Here is a 27,500-nt window from a genome sequence, read left to right as displayed (position 1 = left end):
TAGTATAATTTTTATTTATTAATTTTTTTTAAATGTAATTTTTTTTTAAGCCATTTTTATGAACCTTATTATGAAAAATAATTAACAAATATTTTTTTGCAAGATTTTTTAAACTAAATTTTTTTATTTAAACTAAGTTTTAAATGCTAAAGGTATTTTATCACGTTATACCAAATTAAGTTTGTCTTCAACGATATTTCTGGCTTTAATACATTTTACTTAAATACATTTTTTATATTTCTACAGTTAATACAGTTTGCAGTTAATACATTTGTTGTCATAACGATTTGTACTACTTAGTACTTTTTTACAAAATCCGCCATTATGTTTTATTTGTAGTAAACTTTTAACAACAAGTAAAACAGTTCTTTTTGATCGTGGAATAAAGACTTTAATTGATTCTAGTGTTGATAGGAATGGCGGGCTCCTTAAGTACCTAAAAGGCAGAAGTCTGTGATGGTTTATGTGCAGTGCCATAAAGTGTATATTCGGAAGAGTGCTACTGCAGCATTTAAAAAACAAACAACAAACGGATCAAGCCAGTAAATCCAAAATTAGCCCACCTCGTACCAGAGCTCGCATGAGTGAACCCAATTTTTGTTTTAAAATATATTGTTTATTTTGCAGTGAAAAAACGAATGAAGAGCTGAAAAAAAGAAAGCACAAAATGTCTAGCGTAAAATTTATAAAGTTGTTACTCTTGAATTCAAAGAATAGTTGGAGTTGGTCTGATGACGTAGCAAAAAATGTTATTCCACGCATTGAGTATGAATATGATTTAGTTGCTGCTGAGACTAGGTACCATAATAGCTGTTAAAATCAGTCATCCTCAAGATGAATCTACAAATGATTTGATGGAAGAAACATTTAGATACATTGAAAATAGTGACAATTGTCAGTTTTTATAGAAAGAGTTAGAAAGTATTTGCAAAAATCCAGATTTAGATAACAGAGCAACTAAGATATAATTGAAATTCAAGTATGGTAATAAAGTTGTTATCACTGAAAAACTGGGCAGATTAACTTTGATTTATTTTTTTGACAATCATTGCGATATTTTTAACCAAGCTTGGTATAAGAAAAAAAGTAAAAATAAAGAGGAAGAACGATTTCCAATCTTAAAAAATTGCGGTAGCAATCATTCGAAAGGACATCAATCATTAGTCTTTGATAATACCAATTATCCCTCACCTAGTCAAATGTTTGAAGATATTACCAGCAATATTCCAGTGTCATCGTCTTTTTTTGCTTAGCAAGTAATTCTTAGAAATAAAAGATCTAAATAAGAACATCTAAAGTTATTGTGTAAAAGTATTGGCTACAGTATTATGTTTACTGTTTGGCCTAGATTTTTTAAATCAAAATTACTCTCAGTATTTCTTCATCAACAGTTTAGTTCAAAACCTTATACAAATCTTTTCATCTTTTGATTCATGCGCATCCTACAATGATACTGTGATGTATGAGGTGCCATTAGGTCTTCATCATCCCTCTTTTCTTACCAATCTTACCACCACAAACTGGAACATTTATTTAATATGTTGCAGTCAACGCTGATATGAATGTAAAGACTTTAGACGGTGATAACACGCTTCACATAAAGGATACCATTCAAATTGTTACCCTGAAAATTTTATTTACACAAGAAGATCAAATACCACAAATAGATCTTGTTATTAATGATGAGATAGTTGCAGTTTCAATGGTAATCTTGATATTACCATTGAAATTTTAAAAAACAACACAAAGTGGTGACTGAAATGTGTGTATGAATGAATATAATGAATATGTGATTACTGAAATATGTAGTTACTTTATCAGATCAATGAAAAACTAAAAGAATTTGAAAAACGAAGACCTATAGCAAAATTATGGATCAAAAATTTTAATATGTTGTTGATTGTAAAAAAGTTTATAAGAAATTTGTGCATTGGAGATTGGTAAGCTTATTTGAACAGCATCTTCTTGCTCTATATGGAGCTCCAAAAAAAAATTGTTTGTATAGACAAGTATAGATATATAAGTTTTGTAAAAAAATACATGGAACAATAAAAGAGTGCAACTATCTTGTCTTCTTCATCTACTTATACTAGTCAACACTTATATCCAGTATCCTATCAAGTTCAAGTGGATAGGCATTCAACTGGACCCAGCAAACTGGAGTTGAAAATTGGTAGGTAATACATTTATGTCAATTCAAACTTAACTCACACCTGCTATTGAAATACTTCTCAACACCATCTTTTGCAATTGCAATAAGGGTTGTAGTACAAAATGTAGCTGCAAAAAAGTTGTATTGTGTTCACCAGTATGTACTAATTGTCCAGGCCAATATTGCCCCAATGTTGAATCCATTTCATCAAATGCAGGTTTTAATGGTATTATTGATCTTATATTTTAATAGTATTATTGGTATTATATATCTTTTTCACATTTCCAGCTAGAATACTATTAAGATGAAGTAGAAGATGAAGAAGTTGATGAAGACGAAAAAAGCAAAGAAGATGTAGTATAATAATATATATATATATAATAGTATATAGAATAATGCTAGTATATAATGTATCAAACATAATATACAGATTATGTTGAATAGGACTTCTTCAATTTTAAGGTTTGCAGTATCTCAGGAATAGCGATTCTAAGAAAAAAAAAGTTTAAAGACAATCTTTGTAGATAAGTTCATGATCTAAAACTTTTACTTGATCTATTTTTTTTGTTGATAAAACTTACCATTCACTGGAAAAATATAAAAAATCTATTTTTTTTAACCTTTGACCTTTAATAACTTTTTTTTTGATTCAGGATCAGTGGAGACTTTTAATATTTTATTTGTAATAATGTCCCCAAAGTCTGTACCAAATTTCAGCTCTATGGGAACTATTGTAAACTGAAATGTCTATTTTAACCGGACTATAATGATTTTGGTGCATAGATTTTAATATGCTTTGGTAGACAAAATGCCATGGTTGCCATGGTTGGCAATGATGCACAAACAGCAAGTTTTCTTATCCAATTGAAAATTGGATAAGAGAAAATTTATATAAGAGAAAAGTTATTATACTTATATAATTCATTGTTATTATGTGTTATTAAATAATTTAATTATTTTAGTGGAACATTGAGAAAATTAGACCGAAAAAACTTTATTGCAAATATTTTAAAACTTTTGTTTTTTAATTTTTGTTACTTATGGGATTGAACAATTTTGTTAATTTGTGAAATAATTAATCTACTAAATAATCAAAAATCAAAAACACTATCTCTAAACTAAAAACAAACAAACAAATAAAACAATTATTCACATGAATTTTTTATTAAAAAGTAAATATAACAGTGTTATATTAAATGTTTATTTTTTTAAACATGAAATAAATGAAACACATTATTTTTTAATTAAAAACCTCTGAGTATTCTAATAACTGGTGAAAGTTAGTTTTTTTTTGAAAAATATAATTACTTGTAATTATATTATTTGTAACATTTTATCATTGAACTTTTTTCCTATAGAAACAAGCAGCAAATATTGTAACAAAGCTGGCTGATCTTCTAACAAATGACAATCTAAAAGTAGTCGGAGTAAACAGTTTTGAGATTATGACTCAACCATTTGTAAGTTCCATATCAAACTTATTTGAGACTAATACACCAGGCCCTACACAAGGTAAAACTTCCCTTGTAATTTCTTTGTATGACATATGATTTTCATTTTCATCATGTTTAAGAAAAATAAAGTTTAAGAAATTGTAATTATAGGTGAACCTTTTCCCACATCTCAAACAACAAAATCAACATCAAATGTAGAAGTAATTAATAATTCTTATTTACTGTAATATGTTTTTGTCTTAAATCTATGGTAATAATTTTATACTTTAAGCTGTTATAATAAATATATTAAATATAATATTGAAGATGATCATAGAATCAGATCTATAAAAGTTTTTTTTTAGCAACATTAAAACTTTAATTTATGTAGGGAGACTCAAATGTTGAATCAATTTTGTTAAAGTCTATGGACAAATATTTCATGGCTATTCTTTCATACAAAGTTCCTGGTGAAGGTGCAACTGTGCGTGAAACAAGTCAATTTACTGTTATACTAAAAAAAGATTTCTCAAGTACCTTAAGTAACACTTCAATTGGTTCATCTGAAGGTGGTTTCACTCTACCAGATTCAAAAGACATGTTTAACGAGTCTATACAAAATGCACAAGTTTTAATAAGTGTAAGTTTTTTGTTTAAAGTTTATTTTTTATGTTTATAATTATATAAGTAATTTCTGTCTAAGTTACATTTAACAATTGCAGAAATACAGTTATAGAAATTCTAAAAGCTAATCTTTATATAATAATTTTTAGCTTGCCATTTTCACTCTCCTGATTCCATTCTCTACTTTGAAATGGATTGTATATATGGTTTCCTCTTATGGAAACCATATATACAATCCATTTCAAAGTTATTATCTGCCAAAGTTTTCTCTCTTTATAGTGGTTGCCATTTTTTTATTCCTGATTGTATTCTCTACCTCAATGAACCTCTTATTCATCTTTGTTAAATATATTTAAATCTTTTTATCTTAATTTTTAAAAGATTATAATGAAGCATTTCCTAAAACTAAAAAATTAGTCAAATCAAAAAACGCTTTTAAACCCATGGATAACAAAGGGAATTCTTAAATCTTCAAAAATAAAATAGTAACTTTATTGCAAATTTATTAAAAAAAGAAAATTATCAACTGAAATTAATTATACAAGTTATTCGTGTTTATTTGAATCTGTTTTAAAATGTTCAATCATGAATGATCACCTCTCAGTTAATTTCTTAGTTAATCTCTTAGTTATTGATATATTGATAATTAATTTGTTAAAATCAAAGGTCTCAGTACTTGAGCAAGAACTTTTAATAGATCAAAGAAATTTAAAAAATGTCATTCTTGGTCCTTTGGATAAGGAAAGGTTATGAAATCAAATAGGTTTATACAAAGTTCTCATAAGTAATACTAGACTAAAAAATATTATCATTTCAAAACTGTAACACGTTTAAATATTATTTGCATTTTTTGATTTATGATCAAGTTTTATAGTTAAACCTTGTGTCCCTGTTTTTATGACTAGACAACTAAGATTTACTAAGCGTAAATTTAGCATATCTAAAATTTGAAAAAAAATTTTTTTACTCTTCCTGAGGGATTTTTTATAACATTTATGAAAGTTATCAAATTGAAAACAGTTTTTACACAAGACCAAGAACAACTTTGAAAAATTATTTTAGTATTACAACTTTATTACTTAATTTTTTCTCTCTTTGTCTCTTTTTCTCTTTGTCTCTTATAGTCCCTATATAGGCTGGTTCTCCTAATGCTTCTCTTTCTCTTCTAGACAAGGTCCAATAATGCATTGTAAACGTAGTTGGACCCAGTCTATCTGCCAAGCTTGAGCCTCTTTCCCATTGTCTTTTCCAATATGGTAATGATGAACAAACATTTACTGCATTTTCAAGTTTATTTATTTAGTATTTAAATAATAATTAGAGAATGTAACCTTGTTACTAATTGTAACCAAATGAGACATAATGTAACTTTAAAATGTTATAGGGCATATTGCTAAATACTGTCTTTTATTTTATTTTTATTGTAAAATAGCTTCGTCTCAATTGGCTACTTTGTGACGATAAAAAAAAGTCTCAATTTGCAACGTTACGTCTCAATTGTTTTTTTAGTATAACTTTTTAAAGTGTGGTTAATTGAAACATAATGTAACATAACTAAATCTAGATTTGAGACTTAACTAAATTATGTATTTTAGTTAAGTCTAAAAATTACCCAACTTTTGTGGGTTATAACCCACAACCGTTGGGTAGTTTTTTTTTAAAATTAACGTGTTATTGGGTTTTCAATAATCAAATACATAAACAATCAAATATATAAATGTTGTTAATAAAAAAATTTTGTTAAATACCGTAACTCATGAGTTATGGTATTTAACAATGCATTTGTTGAGACATTTGTAACTAAAAAATTTTTTTTTTTAAACTGCTAAATGTTATTGTTTATTTTAATTGTAAAATAGATTCATCTTAATTAGTTAATTTTTTTTTTTGGAACTAATTTGTCGCGAAAAAAAAAGTTTCAATTCGCAAAGTTACATTATTTCTTTTACTGAAACGTAACTTAACATTAAAAAAGATCTACATTTTAGACGTATTTTAATTACGTCTCGTATCTAGATTTTGTTACGTTACGTTTTTTTTTTGGTCAATAATACAAACGTAAAGCTTCACGAGTTTTTATAAACCCACAAGCAAAAATGTATATAAATTTTCAAGCTTTCTTATGATGTTAGTTAAAATTTTATGTACATTAATTAGTGTCTACACTCACTGATTTGACTTTTTTCTCTCCCTTTATATAGATCTCTGTATATAGTGGCGTTCTCTCTATACATAGGTTTATGTACATATGAAAAAAAGTTATATGGATAGATACTATAGGTTACAATGTTACGTATCATTAGGTCAAAATGTTACATGTTGTTACGTAACACGTGTTGTTACGTTTCATGTAGCATTACGTTACAATGTTACGTTTGGGTTACGTAAAAATAATGGACATTTTGCATGTAACATAACGAATCCCGTTTACATTACAATACATAATGTAACTTTAAAATTTTATAAGGGTTAGTTACTTTTTTTTTGTAACTAATTTGTCACTAAAAAAAAAAGAAGTTACAATTTGCAATGTGCAACTTTTAAAAAGTGTAAACTGAAACATAATTTAATGTTAAGAAAAATCTATATTTGAGACGTATTTTAACTAGATTATGTTACGTTACATTACCTTTTTTTTTTTGTCAATAATACAAGTGTAATACTTCACAAGTTTTTATAAACCCCCAAGCAAAAATGTATATAAAATGTCAACCTTTTTTTTGTTATACTTCATATGTCCTGCACATTAAATTACTTATGCCAATTATGTGTAGTTTGCACTTTGTGTGTAATTTCTGTCTCCACTCTCTAATCTATCTTACTGTCTTGAATCTTTTACTAAGTCATGGCATTTATTTACCTCTCTCTCTTTCTTTATGTTTATAACTCTCTCTATATATAGATCTCTCACTACATGTATGTTTATATGAAAAAATAAAATAATTAGAAGGATACCATAGGCTACAACTCGGTTACATAAAAGTAACGGACATTTTGCACGTAACGTAATGAATCCTGTTAACGTTACAATACGTAACATAACTTTAAAATGTTATTGGGATGCCAAAATCATTTCACCTCTTTTCTATTTAAAAAAGGTTCTTAATTGTATGTCAAAATAAAATATTTCTCATTTATGCAAAAATTATAACTTTTTGAGGATGGATTATAGGGTTGACAAATTATATTTCACTTGACTATTGTTTTGATGCCTGCTTCCTTAAATTTCCAAATTTCCTTAGAAAGTTCAGCGTTATTTTTTAACCTGACTAAGTTAAAAGATTTTATGTGGTTTGCAAACCTGATCTTGAAGGAGTTTTTGCTTATACCAATATGAGATTTTATATATATATATATATATATATATATTCAATCATATATATATATATATATATATTTTATATATATATATATATATATATATATATATATATATATTCAATGGCTGATGATTGCCGTATAGGCATGAAACTTAAAGTACTATAGAAAAAGTTGTTTTTTCTTCGTTAATATATATGTATATCGCTCTATTTGAAGTATCTTTTTATTATAGAGCTCTCTTTTACGACAATGATTTATGTTTTATTATTATAATAAAAAACAGACACAAATATCACTATATATATATATATATATATATATATATATACATATATATATATATATATATATATATATATATATATATATTTATATTTATATATATGTATATATATATATATATATATATATATATATATATATATATATATATATATATATATATATATATAGGTATATATATATATATATATATATATATATATATATATATATATATATATATATATGTATATATATGTATATATTTATGTATATATATATGTATATATTTATGTATATATATATGTATATATATATGTGTATATATATAAATATATATATATATATATATATATATATATATATATATATATATATATATGTATGTATGTATATATAAATATATATACAGATTGTATTGGATAAACTGTAACTATTTTTTTAATTTTTTAAATTTAGAATGTTAGAATGAAAGTTATGGCTTACACAGGGGATTCTAATCGATCACAAAACATTCTCTCTGAATGCCAAAGTCTTTCTATTTCTGGTCTTGATGGTAGTTCTATAAAAGTGAGTAACAGTTCACAGCCAATCAATATAGCTATAAAAAATTTTCCGGAAAAAATGAATGGAAAAAATATATCATTATCAATGCCTAATGATTTATATCAGGTGAAGCTTCCGTTGGCACCAGATTGTAACATGCTTTTAAAGTTTTTATTTTTGAATGATCCAAATAATTTAACAAATCTTGTTGTTTACATTCAATATGGAAAAGTTGCAACAAAACTTGATTACGATATTAAGCTGAATATTTCTGCTAAACATGGTGTTGCAATCAGAAAAAATGATGCAGCTGCAAACATAACTTTTGTTGTTTCCAATGCAACTGCTACTGATGCTACAAACAGCAGTAGCAATTTTTCCGAACCTTTACAAAGAAATCAAGATGCTCGTTTACTTGATGATGGCGCACTAATTTTATGGAACTTTTTAAATTCAACATATGCTTTTTTAAATAGAAGCGAATTGCATTTATCATTTTCGTATGTTGGACCAATGCCTGATAAAAAATTAGATGTCAATCCATATACATTCGATGAAGCAGAGTATTATGGGACATTTGACTATGAAATGAAATCATTTTGTGCTGAATGTAATTACTGGAATGAAAATGCTAATCGATGGATGTCAGATGGATGTCAGGTAGGCTCTTATTGTTTTGTCAAATTTCATTTACTTTAAAATTAATAAATTTAACATTAATCCAGAATCATTTACAGCAAAAATACAGTTAGGAATTTAAAAAATACAGTTAGGTATCCTTACGATCTATAAGCTAAAAAATCTATTTTTAATGTAATAAACAAATAGTTTGTTATTTAATAGATTTGAGTAGTTATTTTACTTTTCATTAAATTATTAGAGAAATATTTTAACCTAATTGTTTTATGTAATGCTACCATGTAGTCCATAAAATTTTGTTTTATATAATAAATAACCTGTCTGTTAATTCATTATTATTTTTTAAGTTTTAACCCTTTTCTATCAGTGTAGAATGTTTCTATAGTCTGAATCTCATTTGCTGTAAAATTTGCTTACATTCAACTGTATCACGATGATCTAAACTGCAGACCTTGTCAATGTGCAAATGATATATCTTACTGGCAGCTTATTTTAAATTATGTCTAACTACAGTTGCCATTTTAGTGATATTAAAATATGGGTAAAAAGTGTTGTATTTATGACTTTACCCCACATTATTTATCTTCTAAAAAGAATAATATGAAGCTTTCAGTATATTTCTTAAAATTGAAGAAAAAAATTAGCAAATTCCATTTGCTTAAAAACATTAGAAATAATTAGCTTACTGAAATAACTGTTTAACTTATATATATGATAAAGGAATATAACCGCAGTGGGATCATCTTAAAAGACTTTATAAACTGAAGTTAAAAGTTTAGTTAAATTATAAAGTTTAAATGAGGTTTCAATATTTCCATTACTAATTGAGAGGCAATCAGTTTCTACCTGTTTAAAGGTATTTTGCAAAAAAACTTACTGTGCTTTGATTAAAACTTACTGTGCTTTGATTAAAACTTACTTTGATTAATCATTATGAACTGTAACCTGTAAAAAAAAAGACAAGACATCAAGTTTTATTAACATTGTTGTATAATAGAAAGTAGAAAGTTCTCAATAATAAAGGACAGGTATTAGATTCAATGCTGAACTTCAAGCAGTATATAGAGATCCTAATGATGATAAGTTGATGAAAAATGATAAATAATGATGATAAGTTGATGAAAAAAAGAAAAATTCAGAAATGTGGCTTCAAAAATAGCTTGAAAGCAAAGTAAATGATAGAAACAACTTACTAGTAACACAACACATCCAATTTACCATACGTGGAAAAAGGATTTAGTGAATTGCAGCAAGATTTAGAAGGTATATATTTTATAACAGTGCAATAAGTGATTGAAAAGCTGAATATTTCAAAAACTAAGCTTTTGCTATGATTGATAACTCTTATGCTGTACTTGATAACTCACTATTTTGACTTAAGCCCTCTGCTGAGTTAACAATCTATCAGAATCTTTTGTTTCATACAAATATGGCATTTATGTGCATATATTTACATGATATATATACAGGTTATTTAACTTATAAAAATAACAAATTATCAGAAAATGAAGAAATATTTTGCCATCAAAAGGTTGTACAATACACAGACTCTGTTGACCATGGTAGACTTAAAATTTCCACAGATCAATACCTGTCAATAGGTAATTTTTAAATTGATTTCAGACCAAGTATGATGGAGTATCATTGAACCATTAATTGAACCTACTTGAAGTGAGAAAAATACCAATTTGCTCTGTCTGTCCATTTATCCTGATTAATACAGAAAGTCTGTGATGTTGCAATTCTTTTCCATCTGTGAATTCTTTAACAATCTTGCTATCAAAGTGTAAAATTATAAGGAATTTTGATGGTTGCACAAGAGTAGAAATTTGTTCTCTTATCTTCACTCCTTATTTTGGCAAAACCTCTTCTACAGCTCTAAATGATGTTACACTAGACACTACAAAATCTTTCACAGAACCTCCAGAGTTTGCAATGACACTGGACTCAATTGCAGTGTGCTATCGAGCAGACAGTCTCTCTCCTATAGCAGTAAGACCTGTTTTCTTTAGAATATTTTTTGGAAGGAGAACTGATAAGCTAGATTCTTCTTTATCTAGATCTGCTACAAAGTCTGAGTCAGAATTATCATCACGACTACTCGCAGAGCTGTGTGAAATGTTAAGAATATTTGTAGTGTCTCCTGCAATTTTCCTGGTAGGTAAATGTTATTTTTGTGATCTTTCAACAGCATCTGAGAACCTTGATTCCTTTGTTCCAATAATTCCCCTTCATTATCCCAGGTCCAAGATGAATGTGATATCTTCCTCTTTGGCTACAGAAGTTCCTCTTCTTATCTTTCCTGATCTTCCTAATCATATCTTTAGGATTCTTACTAGTCTAAAAGTACGTCTGAAGAGCCCAAATAAAATCTTCTCTCAACTTAGTATTTGATGGACCATTCCTGTGACAATTCTTCATTAAAAATTTTAATAATCCATTATGCTCTGAATCTTTTCTCTATATATTGAAAATGAAGCATTGAGTGAATACCCATTTTAAGAAAATATTCACTTTAAACAGTTAATTTTAGTAATTACTTAACATACAATGTAAAAACTAAAATAAAATAAAACAACAAAAGTGCTTCTACTGTGTAAATATAAATGGTAAGTTGAATTAAATGTTATGAGTGTAGTATTTTTTTAAAACATAAACAAATAATTTAAAAGATTTACCTTATATTATCCAATGTTATTAGAGAAAAGCTTGCTAGATTCCATGGCACAATCAATTTTCACACCACAGTGGGTGTTCTAGTATAAAATAAATTTAGATATTTACTGAAAATATATATATATATATATATATATATATATATATATATATATATATATATATATATATATATATATATATATAATAATATTGCTAAATGTCAGATATTAAAGAAAGATGACCTTAAATAGTCACATTAAAGAGGGAGAAACATACCATAAACACCAGAGTTATGAAAATAGTTTATACCTTACAGAAGAGTGATTAAAGACAAAAATCCACATTTTCAAAAAATTTAATTTTGCTCGTTATAAAAAAATAATAATATAATTATTTACATTCTTTATTTTAAATATTTAGTATGATGTTGAAACTTCAACACTTTCGCTAACTAAATGTAAATGCAACCATTTAACAGCTTTTGGTGGATTTTTTGTGGCTCCTAATCCTATACCAACACCTTCATTAGGAATGTTAAAAAGTGGATATGTTCTTCTTGTTACAGTTGGAGTTATTATTTTACTCTGGATAATTGGATTAATATTTGCCAGGAAAATGGATAAAAAAGATATTTCCAAGGTTTATGTTTTTATTCAAATTAATTTAGAATTATTTACTGATTAATGTCATTTTAAGCGTATAAACTATTATAGTATAAACATTATAAGCATAGAAACCATTGAATTTTAAACTTTTTGTCTTCTTAATTTATCATTTAAAAATAAAATCATATATGCAATTCATGGTAAAGTTAATATCTGCTAAGGTTTTCTCTTTTTATTGTGTTTGTCTTATTCTTACTCTAGATCCCATTCTCTACCTCTATAAATCTCTTATTTGTCCTTGCGTGGAATACTGTCACCATTTTAGCTGTTTCTTCTAATGAGACTCTCTCTAATATAGACAGGGTAAAATAAATGGAATTCTTTCCTGTCTTTATGTTTTTTTAACAGTTTTAAAGCCTTATGCTTTCTTGCTCTATAGCTCTTTTCGTTGTTTTCTGTTAATTCATTTGTTTTCTGTAACATTTTAACTTAAATAGTGGTTGTTTGCAGCTTTGTTAGGAGTAATTTTTTTAAAGTTTAAAATTGATTTGAAAAGATTTTATTGCTAAGGTCAAGAAATCCGAAAAGGTCGGAAAAAATGTTATATGACACTGTTATGAGCATTTTACAAAGAATAAACATTTTCAAATCTATTTATTGGTGGGCTAGTTCTGCAAAACAAAAATAACAAGAATATGTAGCTTAACAAACCTTTTAAGTAAAAATTGCTGTTACATGTAATATTTGCTGTTACATGCAATATTTTCTGTTACATCTAGTATAACTTTTTATTTTCCAAATTGTGCCAAAAAAAAAGTTTCATATAATATTGTATTTATTTTCAAAATAGTGCCAAAAAAAAAGTTACATGTAATGTTGTATTTTGTTTTCCAAATAGAGCCAAAAAAAATTAAACGTATTTTATTTTCCATATAGTGCCAAAAAAAAATTACATGTAATATAGCTTTTTATTTTCCAAATAGAGTGCCATAAGATGTTCTAAAATTGAATACATCTTTAAGAATTAGGAATTAAAAAGTTCTTTTAGTAAAAATTTATGTTTGTAAATTTAAATATAATTTTATATTTGTATATTAAGTTTAATATTTTTTTTTTTTAAATTTGAATATAAAAGTTTATATTTGTAAATTTAAAAAAATTTATTTAAATTTAGCATTCTATTTATGTTTTAGGCAAATGAATGATATGTTTCATTGCAATGTATCATTTTTTGCGTTTTTAATGTTGTTTTTTTCAATTAACTGAACCAGTCTAGTTTATTAATAATTATTAATAGTATTTTTAATTAGCTTAATAAAAAAGTATAGCAAAAACATTTGCTCAAAAATATAATCTTTTTTGTACTAAAAAGTGGAAAATGAACTTTTTAATATAAATTTAGTATTTCAGTTCATAAACTAACATTGACAGGTCTGCACAAGGTTTATATAGAAACATACCTGTCAATCTTCAGTTTATGAACTGAAATATTAAATTTAAATTAAAAAGTTTATTTTCCACTTTTTAGTACAAAAAAGATTATATTTTTGAGCAAATGTTTTTGCTTTATTTTAATTTCTACTTTTTAGTCTTTTAATATTAAAAAATTTTTTTTTTAAAAAAAAAAAGTTTTTTTTAAAAGATTTTAATAAAAAAAAATACAGCAATCTTGGCCAATTTTAATAATGAAAAAATGTATTTATAAAAACAAAAAAATTAAAAAAAATAAATAATAATAACAAACCCACAAGCAACATTAGCTGATTTTAAAAATTAAACAATTTGTTTATAAAAGATAAAAAAATTGTCTTAATAAAAGAAGATTACAAACCTACAAGCAATATTAGCCGATTTAAAAATAAAAAGATTTATTAAGAATGAAGATTACTTTTAAAAAACAAACCCACAAGCAATTTAGAAGCTTATTTCTATATAAAAGGTTAGTTTTCTTGCATCCCTTCTTGACAAAGTTACTTGAGGAAGAGTTCATATTGAGTAAAAGAATTGCACAAATTTGGAGCAACGAAAATAAAATCAATATAAAAATGAACAACAATCATTTTTTAAACTGAGATGCCTAGATTATTTTTCGAATTTTTAATTTTATTTTGCTTTTTCATTTATTTTTGTTTTTTGATTCTTTTTTTTGTCTTCGTTTTTTTTGATGTAGCCTCTAGAGACTATGTCTATATTTTAGCTAGTAGTGAAACAGTAGACCAAATTGTAAATATAACTACTGTTTTCATTATTAAAACTCTGCACGGCAAATGTCTGAGGAACTTCAATATAATATCGAGTAAAAGAAGAGATTATAAAAGCAATTTTAGACATCTTATAACATTATATATAACCACAAATTAACCATAACCTTATAACAATACTAATTTTTTGACTAAATGCTAAATACATATTAAATTCTTTAATTTTTTAATAAATTGTTTAAATTTATTTAATTAATCCATTAATTTCAACAAAACTTGCCTTCATCTCAATAAAACTTTAATCAAATTCTCAAGGTTAAATAAAATACTTTAAACCTTTAGGTTATCCTGCTACTGGTAACATATCACTCTCCTTCATCTCAAGATTGCACACTTTTCAATGTTATTTCTTATCAAATTGACCAAACCCTCTCTCTTTATCCTTCAGCCAATATTGTTGTTTTTAGTGACTTTAATGCTCATCACACTGAATGACTTGGCTCTAGTGTCAGTGACTCTGCAGGTGTTAAGCCCCACAACTTTTGCTTTTCTCAATCTCTAACTCAAATAGTCAACTTTCCAACTTGCTCTGCAGACAATCCAAATCATTTACGTTCTTTACTCGACTTATGTCTTGTGTCTGATTCTAGTCAGTGCTCAGTTTCTCCATATTCACCCTAAGGTGAATATGGAGAAACTGAGCACTGACTGAAATCAGACACACAACATAAGTTCTTCTTCATTATCAGAATTCCCCTAATAAATGTACCTCTTTCAACTACCTAAACCTGACTGAGACTCTATATGTGATTTTTTTTGTGATGGCTCTTATTTAGAAATCTTTTGTCTTCCTGGTGAAAAATGTGCTTCTTACATTACTTCTTGGATTCGAGCTGGCATGCAGGCTTGGTCGGGAAAGGCGTGCGATCGCACTCTGATCTTGACCATGCATACAATATTTAGTTGCGAAAACTTGCCCATGGCTTCATAGATGTTTTGAGAACATTCAAGTATGTTTCCATGTCTGTCCGCATAACAATAAGTTTTAAAAATACACGCAAAAAATTATCTTCATAACTTTAATCTTCACTAATTAAATGATTTTATATTAACGAATGCTTTAAAAAGATTCGCTAATATAAATTTGTTTTATTTTAATACGTTGACTTATTGTTGGAGCCACACACACACAGATATTTAAAAGATTTAATAAAATTGCAGCGTATAAACTTTTTAATAACATTTTTTGATCTATATTATTAAAAAGTTTTATATATACAGCATATAATATATACATATATTAGCTTATACGCTGCTTTTTTATTAAATTCAACTTATTTATGCAATCGTATAACAAGAATATGACAATCAAAGATATCATATATATAGTAGACAATATTGCTTCGTCCTTCAGGACTCTTTAGTAATGTACATAAATTTAAAATTATGTGGGATAAAAATTATATAATAAATTGTTTATCCGTCCGATTCAGATATAGAATTTATATCTTCACTGGTGCAGCTTTCTTCGCTACTATAATTAGTGGCAATGCTAGCATTAGCTGAATCAAGGCAAAAAACTCTTTGCTTATCTAAGAAAATATCCACAGCGTGACTTAAAATATCATTGCGTTCTTGTTGAGTAAAATTTGTGTCATTCCCTGCTATGATTATTGAGTTTTCCATTGTTGAGTTGTTCATCTTTAAACGTCTATCAGTCAGAATCACAGTCAAAATACTGAAAAGGCGTTTGACAGCTGAATTAGAACCAGCAATACACATCAGAAGTTCAACTAAAAGACTCAAGTTTGGAAACTTAATTTTGTGATAAAGAAAAATATTCTGCCATATTTGCAATGGTGTGAGTGCAATGGTGTACTGCGCATTTATTACTAGTTTTGCAGCTCTCCATTCCGAAAGAACCATTTTAAAATCCATCTCTAATTTTTCTAGAGGGTAAAAAAATTCGTTTAGTAATAAAGATATGCTGGCATCACCATACATGCTCTCGGCTGTCCATACTTGCGGATCTAACCAATCCATTGATTCGAATATGGGATTTAACAGCGAACTAAATCTATCATTTATCAATGGCAGAATGATTTCAATTGCTAATTTTCTTACTTTAATGGCAGAATGAATACATTCAAAGTTAAGATTAGCCATATTGTTGAGTTCATTCTCAACAAATTCTGGGTTCGATTTTTTCAATTTGTTACCTTCTTTGAAATACGAAGAAACAAGATTGGTTGAACCATCTTTTTCATTGATTATAAACTTAAGTAAATATGAATCAATAATATTATCAATATCTTCATTGCTTAATTCCGCTAAGCTACCCTTTGTTATATCCACTGCTGGTTTTAACTCATTCACCATTAACATTTGTTTTTCAAAAACCAATGATAATGGTGATAACTTTTCTAAGATGTCCAAATAACTACAAACCATACATAATAGTCTGTAGTCATGCAACCGTTTGGACAATCCAGAAAGTTTAGCACACATATCTGCTTTAGTGTCGCGATCAGCAAGAGCATTATCGAAACCCACAATAAGCGAAGGCCAATTATGTAAAAGCTTTGTAAAGCCGCGTCTCCTGTGACTTATAAAGCGCGTTCCAAATATTTTAGGCAAGGTGTAATATGTAATGTTCAAAGCCTCAGAAGCTTTTTTAACTGCGCATTTTAGTTTTCCAGAGTTGCGAAATAAATGAAATATGGAAATGTAAAAACGTTCACACTCTTTATACTGGGAAATATCTTTCACAGCATCTTCTATTGCTAATTCTAAACAATGGTTTACGCAGTGAATTTTTATCAGCCACATTCCATCTTTTTTTAATTGTGTTAACACGTCATTATAAATTCCAAAATTAACGCAAGCTCCGTCAGCCGTAGCGCTTACAAGTTTGTATTTGTAAGCTGGCGCAGTTAAAGGTACTTTAACTGCGTCACCCAAACTGTTCATATCAAGCAAAGAAACTACAAAACAGGCAGGAGTCCCCTCGCGTTCAACGCGCACAAGAATCAACTCTTTTTCATCCTTTGTTTTTCTAGCCTGAGAACCATCGGAAAGAATGGAGAAAAAGTTTGTTTCATTGACAATTTTAGCAACTTTTTCTTTGATGGCACTGGCAATGCATGAGATATATTCACTTGCTAAAAATGAAATTAAAAAACAATTAAAAAAAAAATAATAATAATAATATAAATAATATTTTTCAAATTAAAAAATCAAATGGATAAATCAAAAGGATAAGACCATTCGGATGTAAAATCTTGAAAAAAAAAAAATTAAACTTTCATTATAATAGTAACGTAAGTTTAATTTGATTTTTTCATTTGAATTGTTTTATCAAATTATGAAAAAGAAAATGAACCTAAAAATCAATAACCTGCTTTATTGTTGTCTTTTCCTTCTAAAAGGAGTACACCATTAAGTCTTTGGCATTTGATCAGTGTCTTGAAATGGCCATGTGGCATGCTCGGTTTTAAAGCCATTTCATAGGCTATTCTAATCATCTTTAATAACGCTTCGCGGTTGTCTTGTGTAATAGGTAACAAGTTTTCCATATCAAGGTTAGCAACAAAACTACTTCCAGGATCTTCTGAGTTACCATTATCAATCAGCACCGCTAATCTATGGCTTTGCCCTCTAAGATGGCGATCAACCTTTATTATTATCAAAGAAAAAATCACGGTTCAAATTAAGCAATTCTCTAAAAAATTTATTCACTTAGTAATATAGTAAATTATAAGATAACTACAGTTATAAGTTATATAATGGTAGAAAAATTATGTTTAAATTAATTCCTGTCACAAATTAAGAACAAGCAAATTATTTTAATTTTACCTGATACCTTGTCACCACACAAGTTCCCTCCGTAAACGCTGTCAAAGAATTATTCGATACTCCTTTAACTAAAGCATCCGTTAAAATTTCAGTTTTGTTCCTAGCACAAATCTGACACCATATTTTGACAACTAAGCCATTTTCTTCCGTGTATCCAATAACTGATTCTTTCCCCCACGAAAGAAAAGTTTTTAAGTTCTTAGATATTGGTTTACTATCTTTAATTTTTTTTGCTTCAGATGTCATTCTTACAAATTTGTTATACTTAAACTTAAATTTACTTATTTCTGTTTTAAATACTTATTAAAATAAAAAAATAAAAAAAAGCCCACTCACTATTCATAATCAGTGGTAAAGCAGTTCCGCTTCCTCCTTGTAGTTTATTTTTACCTTTTGAGTTTAATCATAAAAAAATGCTTTCATATAGTTTGACGTATTTAAAATTTGATTTTGGTTAGTAAAATAAAAAATAAAAATATAATTCATTTGGAATGTAATTTGTTTGGATACTGATCATTATAGACCGCTAATTCAGGGGTCTAGCACATTGCAAAATTGTTTTTAACATTTTTAAAGATACTGCTAAAAACAACGTTCTAACATTGTCATAGTAACTGAATGATTTAATTGTTTCTTTAGTTTGTCGTACTACATAGAATTGTATGTAATTTGTAAAAACAAAACTCAGGCCAACTAAGCACAAAATGATTAAAAAAAGATTGACTTTTTTATTTATAAAATAAATCAGCAAACGTTTGTTTATTAGAATCTTGTTGAAATAAATCAGAAGTACTCAAATAAAAGAAATTATACTAAACTCTTTGATAAATTGAATAACAATTGTTTCTTTATTAAACAATTATTAATAGTAAGTTTTTACTTTATATAAAAGAGTGTCGCTTAATTATAAAAGACGAAGTTTATTAATTATTCTAAACTTATTTTATAACAATTTAATCAGGCAGCTTTTAATTTTTGTAATCGTCTCTCATCGGTCTAGGTGAACTTTTTTGCTCCTGATTATTTTTTGAAATGTTCTCAAAACATCTATGAAGCCGTGGGCAAGTTATCGCAACTAAATATTGTATGCGTGGTCAAGATCAGAGTGCAATTGCACGCCTTTCCTGACCAAGCCTGGGCATGGAATCTTTTATTCCCTCTCAACAATTCCAAGTCAAGCCTCACTCTTCTCCATGGTTTTCCTGACATTTTGCTGCCGCAATTTCCATTCGAAACTATTACTTCCATATCTATCAACAAAGCAATTCTCAAAATCAAGAAAACAGACGTCTGTTTACTATTGCTAGAAACTATTGTAAAAAAGCTTTGTCTAATGCCAAAGCCTGCTATTTCTAGGTCATGAAATCTCATATTTCATCTCAAAAAATAGGCTCTTGTGACTTTAAATCCTGTCTCTTTGGGGATTCCTCAAGGTTCTATTTTTGGCCCTATACTCTTTTTATTTTACAATAATGATCTTCCAGATATTCTCACATCTAAGGTGGCATTATTCACTGATGATACTACCATTTATTCTTGTCTTGATAAGAAGTCAACACTCTCTGATTGCTTGGAGGAGGCATTGGAGTTCAAGAGGATTGCACTTCTGCTACAGCATAGGGCTCACAGTGACTGGTGAACTTTAACTCAAATAAAACTCAACTTTTTTTAGTTGATCGTTATCCCAATAATCTAATTCTTCCTATACTTATGAACAATAATGTACTCGATGAGTCATTTACCCTTCATCTTCTAGAATTAATTCTTACTTCCAATCTTTCTCGGAAACCATATATGAAATCAATTGCAAAATTAGCATCTGTTAAGATTACATCTCTTTATTGTGCTCGCCACTTCCTTACTCCGAATTCTATTCTTTACCTCTATTAATCTCAAATCCATCCTTGTATGGAACACTGTTGCCATATCTAGGGTGGATCTTACGACCCTTGAAAATATAATGAGCTCCTAATAGTATCAAAAAAAAAAATCGTTTTGGGTCTGAAATGAAGCAAAATCACATGAAAATTTTAAAAATGATAATTATATTATAAAATAATAGCTTTTTTGGATTTCTTCAAAGCATTTGATACAGTTGCACACAAAAGATTGTTAATAAAAATAAAAAGCATATTGTGAAAATAAAGTTTTAGTAAACTGGTTTAAAGCATATCTGACTAATAGAATTCAAAGAGTTGTCCTTGGTACTTATAAATCAGATTGGAAGGAGGTAACAAGTGGAGTGCCACAGAGCTCAGTAATAGGTCCGCTATTATTTGTTATCTATATTGATGATATATCACAAGAAATAAAAAATTGCTGTAAGTTGTATGCCGACGGTACAAAAATTTTTTCGGTGATTACAAATATCAACAATAACTATGCAATGCAAGGGGATTTATTGAACCTTAGTAAATGGAGTAAAAAATGGTTATTACACTTTAACAATGAAAAATGCAAAATTATGCATATAAGGAAAAAAAAACCTCGTTATAATTATTATATGAGCCAACCAACAAGCAATAAAAATCATTATGTTATGATAAAACATCTTTGGAGCAAGATTTAGGGGTCCTAAAATCTAATGATATAAAATGGAAAAATCATATAGATATGATTGCAGGAAAAGCAAACAGAATACTTGGTCAAAAAAAAATTGTTTTATATACTTAGATAAAGACCTAATGAAACTGCTGTATTGTTCATTAGTTCGACCCCGATTGGAATTTGCTTTACTAATTTAGGATCCTTATTATAAAAAAGACATCAATAAAATAGAACAAGTACAACGAAGAGCAACAAGAATAAGATGTTTAAAAGGTATGAAATATGAGGAGTGATTAAAAGAATTTGGATTGATGTCATTAGAAAAACAAAGAGAACAGAGCAATATAATGGAGTATTATAAAATTAAAAATGATATTTATTAAGTAAATTGGAGATACCCTCTAATAAACAACTTATATCCAAAATTGAGAGGTCATAATCAACGGTTGCACAAACAAAATGTTCGTATTTTGGAAGCAAGAACGCATTACTTTATTAATAGGATTGTTAATAAATGGAACAGTCTAACCTATGGCGTTGTTAACTCTGTTAATTTAACTACTTTTAAAAATAAACTCAAGGAACATGAGAAGGTCAATTCTAAATAAAAATTGGATTGTTATTATATTGTTATATCACAAATTTCCTTAGTATTTTTCATTTTACTGTAAAAGTCACGCAACTGCAGTTGAGTGACACATATTTTCATATGTACAGTTAACATTATTATAATATTTTAAAAAATTTATTGAACTTAAAAAATATGTTGTCAAAAAAGGTAATAAACTTCATTTTTTATACTGTTAAATCTAACATATTAATTTTTATATGAAATAGCTATAATTTTTGAATATTTCAATTAATTTTGCTTTATTTGAGGCCCAACATGATACATTTTGAAGAATATTTTTGTTGATAATATTAGGAACTCATTATATGTTCAAGTGTCTTGAAATAAAAAATGTTTTTTATTCAAATATTTTTTAAATCTTTTGTTTTTTTATCATATAAAACACATTAAGGGGTGGCAGCATATATTTTTCAAAAATGCTGTTTTTTGGGACACCAAAATATATTTTTATATATTTTTTCATAATTATGCATCAATGTCTTTTTAGATAACATGTCTGATGTAACACTGAAACGGATTGCTGCAGAGTGTTTCAGTGCATACATCAACTATCTTATAGCCTGCTGCTGCAAAGGAGTGATGCTACATAAACTGAGGACCTCAATTATTTACTAATTTAATATATACATATATATATGTATTAAATTAGTAATTGTTATTACTAATTATATATATATATATATATATATATATATATATATATATATATATATATATATATATATATATATATATATATATATATATATATGTATATATATATATATATATATATATGTATATATATATATATATATATATATATGTATATATATATATATGTATATATATATATATATATATATATATATATATATATGTATATATATATATATGTATATATATATATATATGTATATATATATATATATGTATATATATATATATATATGTATATATATATATATATATGTATATATATATATATATATATATATATATATATATATATATATATATATATATTATATATGTTAACTTTTGTTAGCAGTTTTGAATTTTATATTAGGAATAATATTGTAACTTTTGTAGTTAATATTTAATAGATTGGTGTTTGTCCACTTCTTGATAATCAGGATGGTGATACTTATCTATATCAAATAATTGTAAATACTGGTAGTCGAAGAGATGCTGGAACCAAATCAAATATTTTTTTTACTATTGCTGGTAAGACATTATATATATAAACCTATATATATATATATATATATATATATATATATATATATATATATATATATATATATATATATATATATATATATATATATGAATGAATATATATATAAAATAATGTTAGTGTATTCTACAAATAGAGTGGTCAATGTTCTTAAAGAACAGAGCAATTATATATATATATATATATATATATATATATATATATATATATATATATATATATATATATATATATATATATATATATATATATATATATATATATATATATATATATATATATCCTTCTGTATTTACAATTGTTCTGTTCTTTAAGAACATTGACCATGTAATATAATGTTTAGCAATCAGTTAACAAATAGTAGTAAAAAAATTATGTCAGGTAACTTTCATATTAAAAATTTTTTTTTTACAATTTTATAAAAATGTTGTATGTTAAACTTTTTATAAAATTTAAAAGATTTATATAACAAAAAAATCTGTTAATAACAAACATGCAGAATCACTTTGGGCAGGAAACAAGAAGGTAAAGAAGTTGCACTTCACCCTTTGTTTGATTTTAAGTTAGTACAACCTTAGTTAGTAAAACCTAAAACAAGAAGCACAATGTGTGTGTTGCCTAATCTGCCGGATTGGTTCTTCAAAGCTGCAAGAAAAACATCCTATTGAAGAGGAAACCACCATTGAGAAAGATCCAAGTGTGTGTTGCAGTACCTGCCTCAGCACCTTTATATAAAGGTTTGCCCCATTAATGCTCTTTAATAAAGTTCTGGAATATCTTCAATTTTGTACCCTCTCTGAGGGTACAAGATTAAAGGTTTTCATTTTTTACTTTCCAGCTATCAAATTCTGGCCATATTCATATCATATATCCATAAGTAGACATCCTTAAGTAAATACAACTCATATGAAAAGATGCAATTCAGGAGGTGACTCAAAATGGTGTATTAAAGTATCTGGACTCTTCTTTAGGTAGAGAATCCTTATATGTATCACTTTTGTATAGTGTTGCATGTAGATTTTTGAGAGTTTCTACAATGTATTTACATACCAATAATCAAGGCTCTAAAATAATCAAGACAATAATCAAGAGCTCTTAGATTTCCGCATTATCCTTTTTTCAAACCACAGGCATGCTCTTTTTTTTTGCATGGCACTTAAAATCAAATTGCATTGCACTTTAAATCAAATGCTGCATAAATCTTGTAATTTGAGTTTTTTAAATATTTTTCTTAAGTTATGATTTTTTTTTTTTTAATCCATTTATTCAACTAAAAATTGAAAAATTACAAGTTTTTTTAATAGTTTTACAAAATTAGGTTAGATGTCACTCATATAGTTGAAAACTAGTCATTGGAGTGACACCTAAGTAAAATAAACAAACAAACAAAACAAAAAATAAAACCATGTGTAAATTAAATTAACTTAAAAATAATAATGATAACTATAAAGCTATAATGAATTAAATAATAAGACAAAAAATATGAAAACACTTAATTAATAACAACAGCAAAAAACAAAAATAAAAACAATTAGCAAAACAGTACAAATAAAAACAAACTTAAGGCAAAACACAAAAACTAAAAAATGAAAAAGCAAACACAAAAGCTTCTACAAAGTTAAATTAAAAACAATCTTCAGTTATTTTTAGCAAAAAAAAGGTGTAGAAAAATTAGTAAAATAGAAAAACAGCAAACAACAATAAAAATAATTAGCAACAACAGCACAAATAATTACAAACTTACGCAAACAAAAAGGCAAAACAGAAAAACTACAAAATGAAAGCAAAAACTACAAAACGAATGCAAACACAAAAGCTTCTACAAAATAAAATAAAAAATTTTATTGTTATTTCCAGCAAAAAAAACGGTGTAGAAAAGTTGACTTATGGTACAAATCGATGTTCGAATTTTCTTTAGTTAGTTTTTTCAAGTGTTAATTTTGAGTATTTACTTTTTAAGTGTTTCTTTTTTTATAATATGACTTGTTTTTTTTTTAATCTTCATTTACTTTTGATAATTTGAATTCTTTATTTTAACAATTGATATTTAACTCAGTTTTTTATTTTCTTTTTTTATTTCCTTTTTTTTTCAACAGTAAAAAAAACATGACCTTGACCTTGTAACTTATGGCCTTGGTCTTGTAATGTGTGGCCTTGGCCTTACTATATTTGGCCTTGTTAACAATTCTGTGTAAATTATACAAAATCTATTTTACATATTACTCATTTAAGATTAGTTTTGGCTTCACTAATTTGGAGCATTCTTATTCAGTATTTTCCATTCAATCTTCAAGCTTTAAGCATTGTGTAAAAATAACTATTTCCTTGTATACTAATTTAATATATCCATATTACCTCATTCTAGCCTATATAACTATAATGTGTGTGTGCGCACGTGTGTGTATATATATATATATATATATATATATATATATATATATATATATATATATATATATATGTATATATATATATATATATATATATATATATATATAAATTTATATACCCATTATTTTATGTATTTAATTAATATATTTTAATATATCCCATTCTAACCCAAGTATAATTATAAATTAGAATAAAAAATAAATTTTAACGATGAGTAGTCTTACTTTTATATTGTTTTCACACAATATTTTTGTTAAAAAATAACAGGTGATCTAAATGACAGTGGAATTAGGCGTTTAAAAGATTCAGAAAGAGATTGCTTTCAACGATCAAGCTGTGATGTATTTATAATGACTACGCCAAATTCTCTTGGTGATCTTGATTATATTCGGCTGTGGCACGATAATAGTGGTGGAGGTTGGTATCTTAGGTAAGAGCACTGTATTGTTTTTTTCTTACTTAAGAATTCTTAAGCATATGTTGGTATAAAGTTTACAAAAATGAGTTTTTAGTTATAAACATGTTTAAAATTTTGCAATAACTTATTTAAATTTGTCGTCTGTCTATCTGCTTTCTTTTCAATTAATCTATTAACTTTATTATTATTATTATTATAAATATTAATACTCTATAAAAAATTTTAATAAAAAATAGTACTGCTGTCAATATATTTTGTGTTTATAAATATATAAAACATATTTATAAAAAATATGTTTTTCAAATAAATTTTTTGTGTTTTTTGTTAATTTTTTTGTATTATTTTTATTATTATTATTTTGATTATTTTTAAAAATGCTACAGAATTTGTTGTTTTACTAGTACCATTCTGTGGTTTTGGATTTTACCTATGAAAATCACTGTTATAATGTTACTCATATTGCCACTATATGCTCTGCTTCATTTACTTTCATTACTGTCGTCATCTTTACAATTATCTAATGTAGTAACTAAGAATAACTTTTATCAATGCTGTAACCAGTCATAGTACTTGCAACAAAACAGCCAACTTTATTAAAACAGCCAACTGATTAGTTATTTAAATTACAAATACCTCCTGACGTTGACGTTTAAATTACAAATACCCCCTGTTGACATTTAAAAATTATTTTACCCCTGTTGATGTTTAAAAATTATTTTACATTACTGAAAATAGAATGTTTCTTATGTTATATGATGTATAGATTTTGATGTTTTTTTTTTCAATTTTGCTTTGCTGTTCAAATAAAGTTTATTAGTTGTTTAAATTCTATATTTTTTGAATATTTCTAATTGTTCTTCTCATATATTATTTTATCTTAATTTTGTTTTTTACATTAGAAACATTGTTATTATTGACCTTCAGACTGAAGAGAAATTTCTTTTTATTGGTCATTGTTGGATTGCAGTTGATCGAGGCTCATGTATGTTAGAATGTCTTTTACCAGTAGCATCAGATTTAGAAACTTCCAATTTCAACTACATTTTTATAACCAAAGCAAGTAATGATCTTTCGGATAATCATTTATGGTTTTCAATATTTGCTCGCCCACCCAAAAGTAACTTTACTAGATGCCAAAGATTGTCTGTTGCTATTTCTTTGTTAATGACTTCTATGGTGGCAAGCACTATGTTTTATGGACAAATTCCGCCAGCAAATCCAGCAACTGAAAATAAAGTTGGTAGTTTTTCATTCACTTGGGCACAGGTTTGTAAAAAAAGTTTAAACCTGATTGATTTATATTTTAAATATTCTTGTTTTGATTAGTTTTTTTATAATTTTTAAATATAAATTTTATTAGCTAATAATAAACAAACAAAAAAAACAGTTGGGCATAGGCAGCGACCATATATTAAAACAGTTTGAAAATATGAAGTTTAAAATCCATAAAACTTTCTTCATTGTTAGTGTTTCTAAAGAAACTTCCAATTTTAATCTACATTTACAATAGACCAAGTCTATTGTAAATGTAGATTAAAAACAGCTATTGATAAGGTGGAAAACTTTTTTTGATGGCCAAAAAAATTGCAACAATTAATTTTTCTAAGTTTCATCTTTTGTAAAAGAAGAACTATTGCGTTGAATAAATGCTTTTACTTTTAAAATTTTGTAAAAATAAAAAGATGCAAACACATGTTAGCATCTTGAAAAAACATGAAATAAAAATAACTTTAACTTTTTTAAAAGATGATTCATGTAAATTTAACACAATTTAATGGTAAAAGTTGAATAATGTAATGCAATATAATCACTTGTTGATATATTTTTATTAAAATTCACTATAAACGACTAAATAAACTTTGAATTTGTATTAAATTTGTATTAATCATTTTTATTAAATGAGCTAAAAATTAAAATTATGCTACATTGTACATTGTTTATAGTTTCATATATGCTGCATGCTACTTTATACATAGTTTTATAGTTTTCAAATTCATGC

At 26.4% G+C, this 27,500-nt stretch overlaps 1 protein-coding gene across 1 annotated transcript in view; it reads left to right on the top strand.

The window, feature by feature from the left end:
- LOC105847748 (uncharacterized) overlaps positions 1 to 27,500 on the top strand; it is a 121,896-nt gene that overhangs the window by 59,829 nt on the left and 34,567 nt on the right. The window contains exons 16-23 of the mRNA XM_065804162.1: positions 3,511 to 3,664; positions 3,757 to 3,806; positions 3,977 to 4,225; positions 8,251 to 8,997; positions 12,055 to 12,273; positions 22,559 to 22,679; positions 25,351 to 25,513; positions 26,401 to 26,767. Coding sequence (XP_065660234.1) covers positions 3,511 to 3,664; positions 3,757 to 3,806; positions 3,977 to 4,225; positions 8,251 to 8,997; positions 12,055 to 12,273; positions 22,559 to 22,679; positions 25,351 to 25,513; positions 26,401 to 26,767 — 2,070 coding nt within the window. The remainder of the gene's footprint in view (positions 1 to 3,510; positions 3,665 to 3,756; positions 3,807 to 3,976; positions 4,226 to 8,250; positions 8,998 to 12,054; positions 12,274 to 22,558; positions 22,680 to 25,350; positions 25,514 to 26,400; positions 26,768 to 27,500) is intronic.

The sequence above is a fragment of the Hydra vulgaris genome, chromosome 08 (assembly GCF_038396675.1).
Source record: "Hydra vulgaris chromosome 08, alternate assembly HydraT2T_AEP".
In the NCBI taxonomy this organism is placed as follows: Eukaryota; Metazoa; Cnidaria; class Hydrozoa; order Anthoathecata; family Hydridae; genus Hydra; species Hydra vulgaris.
Note: the sequence above shows the minus strand (reverse complement) of the source record. Positions and strands in the feature narration are given on the sequence as shown.